At 49.9% G+C, this 12,917-nt stretch overlaps 1 protein-coding gene across 3 annotated transcripts in view; it reads right to left on the bottom strand.

The window, feature by feature from the left end:
• The window catches only part of MAU2 (MAU2 sister chromatid cohesion factor), a 297,343-nt gene that overhangs the window by 235,765 nt on the left and 48,661 nt on the right, over nucleotides 1–12,917 (bottom strand). For all 3 annotated transcript variants that reach the window (XM_068129792.2, XM_078786386.1, XM_078786387.1), the window contains one exon: nucleotides 4,491–4,637. In XM_068129792.2, the coding sequence (XP_067985893.2) occupies nucleotides 4,491–4,637 (147 nt within the window). The remainder of the gene's footprint in view (nucleotides 1–4,490; nucleotides 4,638–12,917) is intronic.

Here is a 12,917-nt window from a genome sequence, read left to right as displayed (position 1 = left end):
CGAGTATCACGATCTGTATCTCAAAACTGATGTGCTTTTATTGGCCGATGTATTTGAAGCCTTTAGATCTGTTTGTCGCACTGGATATGGATTGGATCCTGCTCACTACTGCACAGCACCTGGATTGGCCTGGAGTGCGATGTTGAAAATGACAAATCAAGATTTGGATTTGATAACCGATATTGATATGCTTTTGATGATTGAAAAGGCAAAGAGAGGAGGAATTTCACAAGTCTGTTCAAAGAGATATGCTAAAGCAAATAACAAGTACATTCCAAATTATGATCCATTGGTAGAGAGCTCCTACTTGATGTATTATGATGCGAACAACCTGTATGGCTGGGCAATGTCTCAGGCTCTTCCTTATGGAAAACTTAGATGGGTAAAGGAAAAAGATTACAAAAAGGTTTTACAAGATGTAAGTATCTCTACACAAAAAGAATTGGATGATTCAAAGGTTGGTTATTATTTTGAGGTCGTATTGAAATGCCGTGAAGTCACCTCAATGTATTTAAGTTAGGACCAGATGTCCGTGTAAGCGTGATGTGTCTCCATGCGAGGGGTGGAGCTATGCTAATTAATTGGGGCCTATGGATAAATTCCCAGTGTGTAATTGTCCAACGAGCCCCCAAAGTCGTTGGGGACTGCCCCAAAGTCCCCAACGAGCCGTCAGGGGCGAGCTGCACCAAGTGGCCGTGCTTTGAGCGCGTCCTCTTCTTCCTCCCTTTCCCCGCGTGAGTCAGAGGGCCCTTGTCTGGGCACGTAAGTTAAGAACGGCTAAGTTTTTATCCTGTGTCTCTTTTCTCTGGGCACTGTGCATTTGTAATAAATCTGTGTTTGCTTCCAACTTGGCCATTCACATCTCTTCACCATTGGCCTCGCATTGCACGAGATAAAACCGCTCGATCGGGTTCATAATAATTAACGGCACGAGTCACGTGACACACAAACCGCTCGGGCGTATCAACCCAGAGTGGCTCGTGTGAGGCTCAGCCCCCGTCCTCGTGGCGGCGTGTGTATCGAAGGTACTCGGGTATTTGACCAGAAACTCTTCCACGCGCTCGCTGCGGGGTTGGTGGCTGGAATTGCTTAGCAATCCGCCCCCCACGAGTGTAAAGTGGGTTGACTGACTATACAATATATTGTACTGACTATACAATCCGCCCCCCACGAGCCTCATGGACTCGAAGCTCGAGGGGGAGATGGGTTTAACTATCGAGGTCTCTGGATTGGCCGAGACGGATTCCCAGATGTGCAAAGCTCACGTTGGTGCTAACAGCATGACAATGATAAACATTATGATGAAGATGGAGATGCATTTATGAGATAATGCAGAGAGGATACTTGGAGGAAAATGAAACACGTTGCTTGGAAATAATTGAGGATGTCCGTTTCATTTCATTCCCCAAAAACAAAACCAATAGAGACAAATGCAAGGTGCACAAATTAGTCAGGTTCACTATGTAATTTCGTTGGAATTTTTGGGGGATTTGGAAAACTATATATTTTTGGAAACTATATTGTATAGTCAGTCAGAAAGCCAATGTTGCTATTTGCACAGACTCCTGTATGGCGGCCATCTTAGATTTTAAAAATTGCCGCCGGAGAACTAATTTTTATCAATATCTCAGCTTCTAAATAACATAGAGCTTTGATTCTAACGGCTAAACATACATTTTCAAGGGCCCCGAATCCAATGGTAACAAGTTCGATAAGCTAGACATGACCATAGAGCTCCTATGTGGCGGCCATCTTGGATTTTTCAAACTGGCCGCCGTAAACTTGATGTTTCTCAATATCTCAGCTTCTAAACAACATAAAGCTTTGATTCTAATGGCTAAACATACATTTTCAAGGGCCCCGAATCCAATGGTAACAAGTTCGATAAGCTAGACATGACCATAGAGCTCCTATGTGGCGGCCATCTTTGATTTTTCAAACTGGCCGCCGTAAAATTGATGTTTCTCAATATCTCAGCTTCTAAACAACATAAAGCTTTGATTCTAACGGCTAAACATACATTTTCAAGGGCCCCGAATCCAATGGTAACAAGTTCGATATGCTAGACATGACCATAGAGCTCCTATGTGGCGGCCATCTTGGATTTTTAAAACTGGCCGCCGTAAAACTGATGTAACACCTTCTAAAGAGCACAGAGCTTTGATTCATCATTGAGTAAAGTCATCATCATCCTCATCATCGCTTTCGTTCATCACATCTTGAGAGTCCTCATCATTTTGGCACTGGATGTCACACTGACAAAGGTCTGTACAAGCCAAGTTGTTTGTTCTGCAGGAACATCTAGATGAAGAACAGTCTGTTTTGCATTGACATCTAACCATTTGAATGATGGCCTTGGGGGCTGGAGGCTCCTCAGTTGTGGTTGGTTTCACTTGTCCATCCGTGTCTTTGTAAAAGCCGTTTTGCAGGGGATTCAGCTGAGGATCCTGTTGAGCAATGCTTGCCTGACCCCACACTCTGGCTTGGATATGGACTCTAAGGATGTGCTGCTTGAGAGCTCCAAGAGTAGGAGGAAGCCTGTCACTTTCTGCCATGTGTTTGCAAAAGAGATACCATCGTAGTTCGGGGATGCTGTCGATGTGGATGCCATTTGGAGAGTAAGCAGCGCATACAAAGTTAGCTAGTGTGGACAACATGTCCTCTGTCACTTCAGTTGCATCTGAAAGCATTCGCACGGTGTCTGTGACATCGTCACTTGCTTTGAGGTAGACATGCAGCCAGGTTGCTTTGCCTATTCGAGAGAACCTCCCAGTGTTGTCTGCCCCTGTGAAAGCATGAAAGGCTGGCAACGCCTTTGCTCTTTCGACCCCTAGAGCTGTCCACAGTGGCTCTATTTGAAGTATTCCAGAGGCCATGGAAATTGATGTATTCCTCAGCAGTGGGTCATAGTTTGCTATGACTAGTACCAGGACATCTGTGTCGGGAGAGAAGAACACCAACTGCGCATCATGTGGGTTTCGCTGGGATGCCAGCACGGCCTGGTGGATCAACAGGGTGTCAGCTTCTTCATGGTTGTTGTCCTCGAAGAGCAGGTCGCTGTTGCTCCTAGTACGCCCTGAAGCAGACGTGATGATCAACTTGGATGAGTGACTGTCGTATTCTAGAGTTTTCGCTGCCAGATAGTCAGTCAGATCAGCCTTTGTTTTGTCATGAGAAAGGAATCTGCTCATTGGGATGTGTTTGATGTTGGTGTCATCTCTGACTTGATACTGTACTGCATCCTTTCCTTGCCTTATTTTAGCCCTGGTAGCACTCTTCAGAGAATCGTTTTTGTACGTGTCAAAGACCAGTATGATCTCATCACAATCTTTTGTTAGAGACATGAGTCTGTCATTGAAGCATTCACCCAGATCGTTGACTTTCACTACAGTGGCTGGTTTCTTTGTCAGCTTATGCACAAGTACCATCCCATCCACCAGTGCAATCTTCCGACTTGTAGGTTTACTAGATGTGGATGCCATAGTTCTTGTGTCCATTGGATCTTCTTGTAGAACACTTGCAGCTGGTGTCTGCTGCTGATCTTCAGGGTGAATTTCTGCTCTTGCTTACTTGTCGAGGAGATGAATTAACTTCGACTTGTCAGTGCATGGAAGAATTGTCCCATCTGGAGCGAACAGTGCTCTTGGTGTCACAGTGAACTCGTAATTTCCGATGGCATATTTCTGGTTGACGTCTCTGTTTGACTTGGCAAGGACCATGAACCTTCCGTACAGTTCCTTAGTCTCCTTCAGATCCACAGTCCTGTCTCTTGAGTTTCACTGTGGTTCTCTTGTTCCCAGACGTGAACATCTTGTTGTTCTCCTTCTTGACTGGTGCCCAGAGGCTAACATCTCCATTGATACGCTCCGACACGTAGTCTTCATACAACTTCTGACCAGTGACATCAATGTTCAAGATCTGTGGTACATACTCGTCTGGGATGTAAGCATTCGTTATCACATTGTGCAGCTTGTCACCTTCAGTGTCAAATGGATTCCCGTGACTCAGTATCGCAGCCTTGATCTTGTTGATTGCTTCATGCTCCCTCTTGACTGCACTTGGACCAAGGTCATGATGTTCTGTGATCTTGTCACCTTCCAGGCCAAACTGACTCTTGAAGTCTTTTGACAGGCGTGATAATTGAAATTATTGAAATTGCACCTCCATATCGTGATTGAAAAATCCAAGATGGCCACCACATAGGAGCTCTATGGTCATGTCTAGCTTATCGAACTTGTTACCATTGGATTCGGGGCCCTAAATCTAGCTCATAGTCAGAATTTATACATTCAAAGATAAAAATCACATTCATCATCAGACCTGTGTACATGCAAAATCACATAGCTCGTCATGACGTGGCTCATTCTGACATTACTCGGGTAGGTGGCACAACTTATGTATTGTTTTGATATGAAACGGTCATTTACAATTTGTCAAAAAAACGCCAGGTATGGTAGCAAATGTAGTTTAAGAACCACAAGCGAACTTACCAGATAGACGAGTACACACATGTGCTCCTTTGGAAGCCAATGAAAGAGATCAGCAGGATTACTGGGAAGAATCTCGTCATCGTGCAGCGTCGAGATAGTTTGTATAGATTGCTGCAGCTGTTTAAGGCACGGTTTCACACTTTTCATCTGAGGAAGAAAATAGAGTTCACAAGGATGAACACAATTATTTGACTGGCCAATTTGCATTTCACCAAACTAATCATACTTGCCTGGACTATTTGAAAGTTTATAGTGCCATTCCAAAAAGGTAATACGGTTACAAAATGACTTGGGGTTTCATTAATAACTAGTATAAATAAATCCCGTCAAAAAAAAAAGTTTGGAAAAGTTTTTTGCCAAAGTCTGAAGCCTGGACCTAGTGTCAGGTGTGCTTTTATATTCCTTACTTATTATTTCGTAAGTGAACACTCAGTTTACCCTGCCGCGTTGCACATCACTTGCAGCGAATTTCACCTCCCTGCACCTTGTACTTATTGTGATTAAAAAAAAAACCCGCTTCTGTACACCGACATAGAGGCTTGGTTTGCAAGCCACCAATGATCTAAAATGATCATCTAAAAATGATCTAAATGGTCTAAAATTCCAATGTAAGAGACATACTCTTATTTTGGGTCTCTGGGTCCTCTGGGTCATTTGAGTCCTCAGGGTCTTTTGGGTATTTTGGGTCTTCAGGGTCTTCTGGTTCCTCGGGGTCATTTGAGTTTTTTGGGTCCAATAGGTATATTGGGTCATTGAGTCTTTTGAGTCCTCTGGATCTTTGGAGTCCTTGGGTTTCTTCGGTCCTCTGGGACTTTGGGGTATTTTGGGTCTTTAACAGTCTTCAGAGTCTTTGGGGTATTTTGGGTCTTCAGAATCATTGGGGTCTTCTGGGTCCTTGGGTATTTTGGGTCGTATATGAGTGTGGGTCTTTTGGATGCTCGGGGTATTTTGGGTCTTATGGGTCCTTTTGCATCTTTGGGGTCTTTCAGGGTCTTTGGGGTATTTTGGGTCCTCGGAGTCTTTTGGGTCTTCACAGTCACTGGGCTCTACTGGGTCATTGGGGCCTTTCGAGTCCTGTGTCATTTGGATCATTGGGGTCATTTGGGTCCTTGGGGTATTTTGAGTCTTCTGGGTCCTTGGGGTATTTTGGGTCCTTTAACTGGTGGACACACAGTAGCATTCAAAGATTGCCCATTAAACCCCCCCACTCAAATCCCTCCTAAAGCGCTACTCAAAACCTTTAAAACCTACCCTTATGAAGGGGGCAGACATCACACAAATACACAAATACACATTGTGTTTTATATGGTAGATTAGTTATCTCAAAATGAATGTTGGTGAAAGTGTTTTGTCAGCCCACTTAGCAATGACCAGGATCAGATGTATAGGAAGCTCCTTGTCACCCTAGCCCCCATTGTCGTGAAAATCAAGCTCAGACATGACTTGACCTCTGGGTAGGTTTAATATCATTTAGATCGGTAATACATCCTGTGAAAATACATACATGGAACAGGTATTAGGTCAGAGCATTCATGAGCAGCAATGGTAGTTTCCATATCACAATGGTTAGCGCAGCGCAGCATTTGGGGGCGTACATACCATTCATACTACTGGATAATGTCACAGTGAGTTCCGCTGAAGTGTCCGCACGCCCCGGTTGTCCCGGGTCTTATAGACGGCCCCTTCCGTAGCGAGCACCCCTGGGTTCACCTTGGTATATTTTCACTACATTCTCCCCGCCGTTAGAACTATACTGCCGCTCGGCAGGTCGCCCAAGCATCAGCAATAAACGAATGGGTCACGTCAATCCATGTCGATGGCAGGGTTACTGCATTTCAACCTGTTAGCCTGGTTAGCATCAATCCCCAGATATAGAAGTATTGAGGAGGAAATCCCAGTCAAGAAGATATCGAACCGAGCAAGCAGTGTTCATCCCAGGGAGAAGACGATGAGCCCGTGGGTAGCAGTAGTCTACCTGTGGGGTAGTCGGCACAGCAGCTAGATGGATAAGGTGTACCTTAGCGTTACGCAACTCATTGCAGAAGGTGCGCCTTGACGAAGAGCGACAGACCATTCGTCGCTAGGCAACATGTCAGGAAGATGTGTCAATGTGGAAGATGTGTAAACGTGGAAGATGTGTAAAGCAGTAAGCCTCTTTACAGTAAGTAAGAGTACATGACAGGAGGCCACTACAGTAAGTCCATTACAGTAAGCACTACAGTAAGTCTGTACCTGCCGTGGCTCCCAAGGGTACATACGCATTACAAACTCCTGTTCCGGCACGCGAATCTACCGTTGGCAGCGATCGCACGAGACACGAGCGGCCTCTGAAGGCTGTCTGGACGACCGGCATGGCTGTTTACGACGACGCCCAAAACGACCGAAGCGTGCAGAACCCCCGGGATGCATATGGCATCCTGTCCAGCTGTACAGCGCGCGCGGAGGATCGGAGAAGATCGGCAGACCGAGAGAGACTCCCGGCTGGACAAACCATGTTTGTCCCAGCGTCGTCCCGGATGGATGGATAGTCGAGATGTCGAGATGATTGTCATGCTAGATGACCCGGATGGATAGGCCATCCCCAGATGTCCGACCGATCCATCCATACAACGCCATCATTGCATGGCACGGAGCCAGCCGGACCGCGGATGGATCGACCATCATGGAATGGCTCGGACCGACCATCCATGGACACAAAGTGCCCATCCAGGGCCCCACAAGGGGCGAGGTGGGAGGCGATATACCGGACGGCACCCGGGCGAGCATCAATTAACCACCCGGGCCCCTTGTGGCTCGATCATAGGGAGGGGCCATGTCGAGCAAAGGCCGCAGACGCTCCCAAGGGGCGAGGTGGCCCGATCACAGGGAGGGGCCATGCCGAGCAAAGGCCGCAGACGCTCCCAAGGGGCGAGGTGGCCCGATCACAGGGAGGGGCCATGCCGAGCAAAGATCGCAGACGCTCCCAAGGGGCGAGGTGGCCCGATCACAGGGAGGGGCCATGCCGAGTAAATGTCGCAGACGCCCCTTACCCGGAGCGACAGAGTCACGGTGTACCCCAGAAATATATCCATCGTGCGTAGGGAGTTGCACGTATCCTCGCGCATAGTTAAGTAATACCAGCGCGACAGCGCGACATGCAAATTAGCATCATGGTCATATCCCTTGGACATATCCACACATGCAAATTAGCATCATGGTCATATCCCTTGGACATATCCACACATGCAAATTAGCATCATGGTCATATCGAGGTAGACGAAACATCTGCAAAGGCACCCGATCCTCCCACCTCAATGGATGCCGGCCCATAACAGCACCGAGCCGCCACCGGGGGCGCAGCAGCGCGCTGCATACCGAAGACAGATGACCTTCACAGTCTGGGTCAGGCTGAGTCACAGGCAGTCCGGGCAGAGGGAAAATGGAATCAGACGAGGCGTCTCGCAGGCTCGAAATGTACGAGCCAAGAGCTCTGTCCGATAAACAACGAGCCCAGAGTAAACAACGAGCCCAAGGTCGAGGGCGAGCAGGCGGTACGGTGCCCCGTTACATGCGCAGGTGACAAGGGAGTCGGGCGCGACGCTCAATGTCACCATTGCACGAGGTCACCGTGTACTCCCTAAACGACGCTGGCGCGCGACCCTGACATTTGGTACGTAGTCTACCAAGTACAGGGAAATGTAAACGTATCCCCCCCCCCCCCCCCCCCCCCCCCGATGAGTACGCGGGTAGCACGCAATTACGTTAATGACGCTGTAAAGCCAACGCGTGATATAGTCGATGACGTCATCAATTAGTTCGGGCGCATGCGTGCGGGCGGGTTTGACGGCGAGTTCGAGCTGAGCGGCATCCCCAGACGGAGTAAAGTAGCACTCCGAAAAATAAAGTCTCGCGTCCATGGGCAGCAGCATTCGAGCGTGCGCGAGATCGGTATACGGAATACGAACCCGGCCGACGGGCGAAAGTAATATCTAGGGCGCACCGCGTACGAGGGAAACCGAAAGTTGAGCTCGGCCTGTTGATCCAGTGCGGGTGAGCCCGCCGAGTCGAGGTGGCGAGCATGCTTGGCAGCGATAGACTACACGACCTGAAGTAGCGTCTCGTTTTCGGGTCAGAGCATGAAGGATGAAGAGGAGGCCATTTGGTCCGTCAAGCCTGCTCTACACCAACACCACGTAATGCAATCCAACGTTATCATATTAAAGTAATTTGGGGATCCGTTTGAGGATCGGGAACAACAAATCAGGTAAAACCCAGGACGAAGAAGAACGATCATCTTATAGGATACACATGGTATACACATGGCATAAGCATAAGCCCGAGTGCTGTGAAAGGCTATGAAGGTCCCGCTCGACGTCCTTAGAAACGCATCCGTGCTGCGACGAGTCGTCGCATGGTGCCAAGCGAGCCTCCATGGAGGCGATTCCGGGCAGCGGAGTTCGCCGGCCTCGGGGAGTAGCTGCTACATGCAGGTGGGATTGTGACGGCCGCGATCAGAATCGCCGGCCTCACAGAGTGCCCGCGAGAGGAACCGCATGCAAAGGGGTCCATCCAGCGAAGATGCGGCGCGCACGCGATGGGTGCCACGTGTTGGAGGTGATCAGAATCAGGATGGGATCGCGGGCCTCCCAGAGTATTAGCACGCGATGGGTGCAGTGCACGACGATTCGCGTGGAGGAGGAGGTGGTTCCACCGAGTATCGAGTGGTCGGAGTGTGCCGGTCGTGAGAGGCACGGCGTGCTTCCGACGAGCAGTGCGTGATTCGCGCGGAGGAGATGGGCCACAGAGTAGCGAGTGGTCGGAGTGGAGCCGGTCGTGAGAGAGAGAGACACGGCGTGATTCCGACGAGCAGTGCGCGATTCACGCGGAGGAGATGGGCCACAGAGTAGCGAGTGGTCGGAGTGGAGCCGGTCGTGAGAGAGAGACACGGCGTGATTCCGACGAGCAGTGCGCGATTCACGCGGAGGAGATGGGCCACCGAGTAGCGAGTGGTCGGAGTGGAGCCGGTCGTGAGAGAGAGAGACACGGCGTGATTCCGACGAGCAGTGCGCGATTCACGCGGAGGAGATGGGCCACAGAGTAGCGAGTGGTCGGAGTGGAGCCGGTCGTGAGAGAGAGACACGGCGTGATTCCGACGAGCAGTGCGCGATTCACGCGGAGGAGATGGGCCACCGAGTAGTGAGTGGTCGGAGTGAGCCGGTCGTGACGGCGTGATTCCGACGAGCAGTGCGCGAGTCGCGCGGAGGAGATGGTTCCACCGAGTAGCTCTATGTTCCGCTGATCTCCGCTCGTCACGGAATCACGATCAGCGGAATGCGTGCCCCGAGCGGCCTTTCTGCAGACCTTTGCAAAAGGGCCCTTAGTGGAGCACAGGTGACACGTCGCCTCTCGGGCCGGCCATGGAGCACAGACACGTCGCCTCTCGGGCCGGGAATTCAGAGCGAGGATGCGGCCGATGTCCACACAAGTAACGTTTTGCATACCGGGCAGGCCGTGGCCGGGCAGCGGCGGCTGCAGTGAGGCCGGAAGCGGATTCCGCTTCCGGAGCTCCCAGAGCCTCGGCCGTCGTGGTGGTCGGGTCCTCCTCCGTGTCCTCGGCGGTAGCCCTCTCAGGTCGCGCGCGTGTCGCGAGGACCCTGCCACGACTCGTGGGTGATCATATGCGGTCAATTGTTCTCGGGCATCTGTATACACGTGCCAGCCGTAGTGCTTCTGTAAATGTCAGCTCCGCGACCTCCAAGAGACGGAGCCGCAAGACTCCTGCGCGAAGCGATCGATCGATTCAAACGGTTGGCAGTCTCCGCTGAGAGAGTTGATGCCGGCCGTGCACAGCGCTCCGTGTCGTTACGGAGAGGCGCTTCAGCTCGGCTAGGGCCGTAGCGTACGTCCCAAATCGAGAAATGGTCGTGAAAACAGTGTGATGGACCTTGGACTGTAACACGGACAGCTTTATCGCAGCGGTTGGCTCGGTCCCGTGAGCCGCAAAGTAATTCTGCAGCGTGTTGAGCCAATGAGCAAACGCCGATGCAGATCCTTCAGCGGGTGGGTCGGCTCCGAGAATCGGCACCACGATCATCTGGTGGTCAGCCATTCGGCGAAATAAATGATATTAAGTGTCGTGAAAATCAAGCTCAGACACGACTTGACCTCTGGGTAGGTTTAATATCATTTAGATCGGTAATACATCCTGTGAAAATACATACATGGAACAGGTATTAGGTCAGAGCATTCATGAGCAGCAATGGTAGTTTCCATATAACAATGGTTAGCGCAGCGCAGCATTTGGGGGCGTACATACCATTCATACTACTGGATAATGTCACAGTGAGTTCCGCTGAAGTGTCCGCACGCCCCGGTTGTCCCGGGTCTTATAGACGGCCCCTTCCGTAGCGAGCACCCCTGGGTTCACCTTGGTATATTTTCACTACACCCATGTCTCTCTTTTCTCCCTGTGATTAGCATTCTTCTTTTCTCTCTGTGATTAGCATTCTTAACGGTTCCCCATTGTCCTTTCTCACATCCCCCACACATTCCGCATGTTCTACCCCTCCTACCTCCTACACACGTTATGCCATTGTACGTGGCGTGTCCATAGCACGACCAGCCATGTTCTATGAGAACATGGCGTTCCACATGCGCGATACCTGCACACATTGCGATGATAGCGACAACATGTGAGCGACACTTGCAGCATAGATGGGAGTCTCACCCCGAGGGATCAGGGGCCATGGCTAAATAAATCAGCTGCGCCCACACACACCAAAGTGAAGTGATAAGAAGATGCCAGTGAAGCATCACGGAGAGTTAAGAGTTGATGCTGCTGTGGTTTTCAGCTGCCATCTGCCTAGCAAAGGACTGAGGAGAGTTCGGGAGTGGAGAGGGGTAAGGTAGAGCTGGTGCACAGCCACAAACAGGCGCCATAATCAAATCAGCGCCCAGAGCATCCCACATGAACGCAGTAGAACCTGACCCGCATGACCACACTGCGCTCCCCATCACCTCACCTCCTTCCCCGACACCTCAACAGCAAGGGAAGACTACAAACACACCTCTACCTCATCCATCCTGTATTATTCCTTTCTCTGTCTTGTGTCTCAGAACGAGTCCACATGTGATAAATCTAGTTGAAGGTTGAGGCGAGGAAACAGCTTCTGTCCAGTTAAGCACATGTGCTGAATGGTTTATTTCTCTTCTCCTCCTTCACTGGTTCTTGCTGTGTCCTCATTGTCATAATTTATTAAACCTGATATTTTTATAAGTGTATTCGCTGTGGATTTTGAGCTGTGGAACCACCCTGCAACATAACCAAATTCCCATTAAATACCACACACTGAAATCGCCGAATTTTTTTTTTTTTGGATACTGAATCGAGGCTCGTGAAAGAGCTAACATTTACTTCACAAACAAATCAACCAGACAAACAAAATATATAAAAAGAGGGAGCGGAAAACAAGATGAGGAGAGAAGGGAAGGGGAAGCACACAAACACAACATTTGAGAGCAGGGAGATGTGTGGAAGGGAGAGGGCTTGGGGGGAGGAGGCATGGGAAGGGGTGGGGGGGGGGGGGAGGGAGAAGTATAAAACACAAGGACACCAAGGACTTCCAGGACAGAAGTTGGTATTTCAAAAAAGTGGAATTGGGGTGAAATTAGCGGGGGTAGAAAAGATCAAGGTTTTGGATGGGGGAAGATAAGAGATGGTGGTGAACAGCTGTTTTAAAGACCTGGAGGGTAGAGTGGGATTGAAGAGAGTGAGGGAGTTTGTTCCAGAGGTGGGAGAAAAGAGGAATGAAGGAGTGAAGGTGAGCAGAGAGTCTTGATTTTGGCAGTTTGACCACAAGAGGGTTGCAGGCAGATCTGGTGCGACCTGTAGGAATATTTGCGGGACAGAGCCCAGAGAGAGCTGGGGGGGCAAGGCCAGAGAGGAGTCGGTAGAAGACGGAAAGACCACCAACCTGCCTGCGGTGAGTGAGTGAGGGGCCCTTGGAGTTAGCTTCATCGCGGGAGATTCCAATGATTCTGAACTTTGGTTTCAACAGCGTGAAGACGAGCTAGTTGTGAGGCAGGAGCACCAGCCCAGAGGGGAGAGCAGTATTCCATTGAGCTGCGGATGAAAGCCTTGTATGTGGTGAGGAGCTCAGGTGTGCCAAGGAAGGACTTCGCACGATGGAGGATGCCCAGTCGGCGACTGGCTTTGGAGGCCAGATTTGAAATGTGGTTTTCCCAGGAAAGATCATGGCAGATAGTGAGACCCAAAAGCTCGAGTGACAGAACTTCTTGGAGAGGATTATTCAGAAAGTGGATGGGAGGGTTGTCCAGTCAGTCTTTTCGGAGAGACATCGTAAGAGTGTGAGATTTGTCAGGATTGAAAGACATGTTCCACTTGTTTGCCCAGTCTGTGATTTTGTCCAGGTCTGCAGAGAGTGAGGA

Source organism: Myxine glutinosa, chromosome 11 (assembly GCF_964187855.1).
Source record: "Myxine glutinosa chromosome 11, kmMyxGlut1.1, whole genome shotgun sequence".
NCBI lineage: Eukaryota > Metazoa > Chordata > Myxini > Myxiniformes > Myxinidae > Myxine > Myxine glutinosa.
Note: the sequence above shows the minus strand (reverse complement) of the source record. Positions and strands in the feature narration are given on the sequence as shown.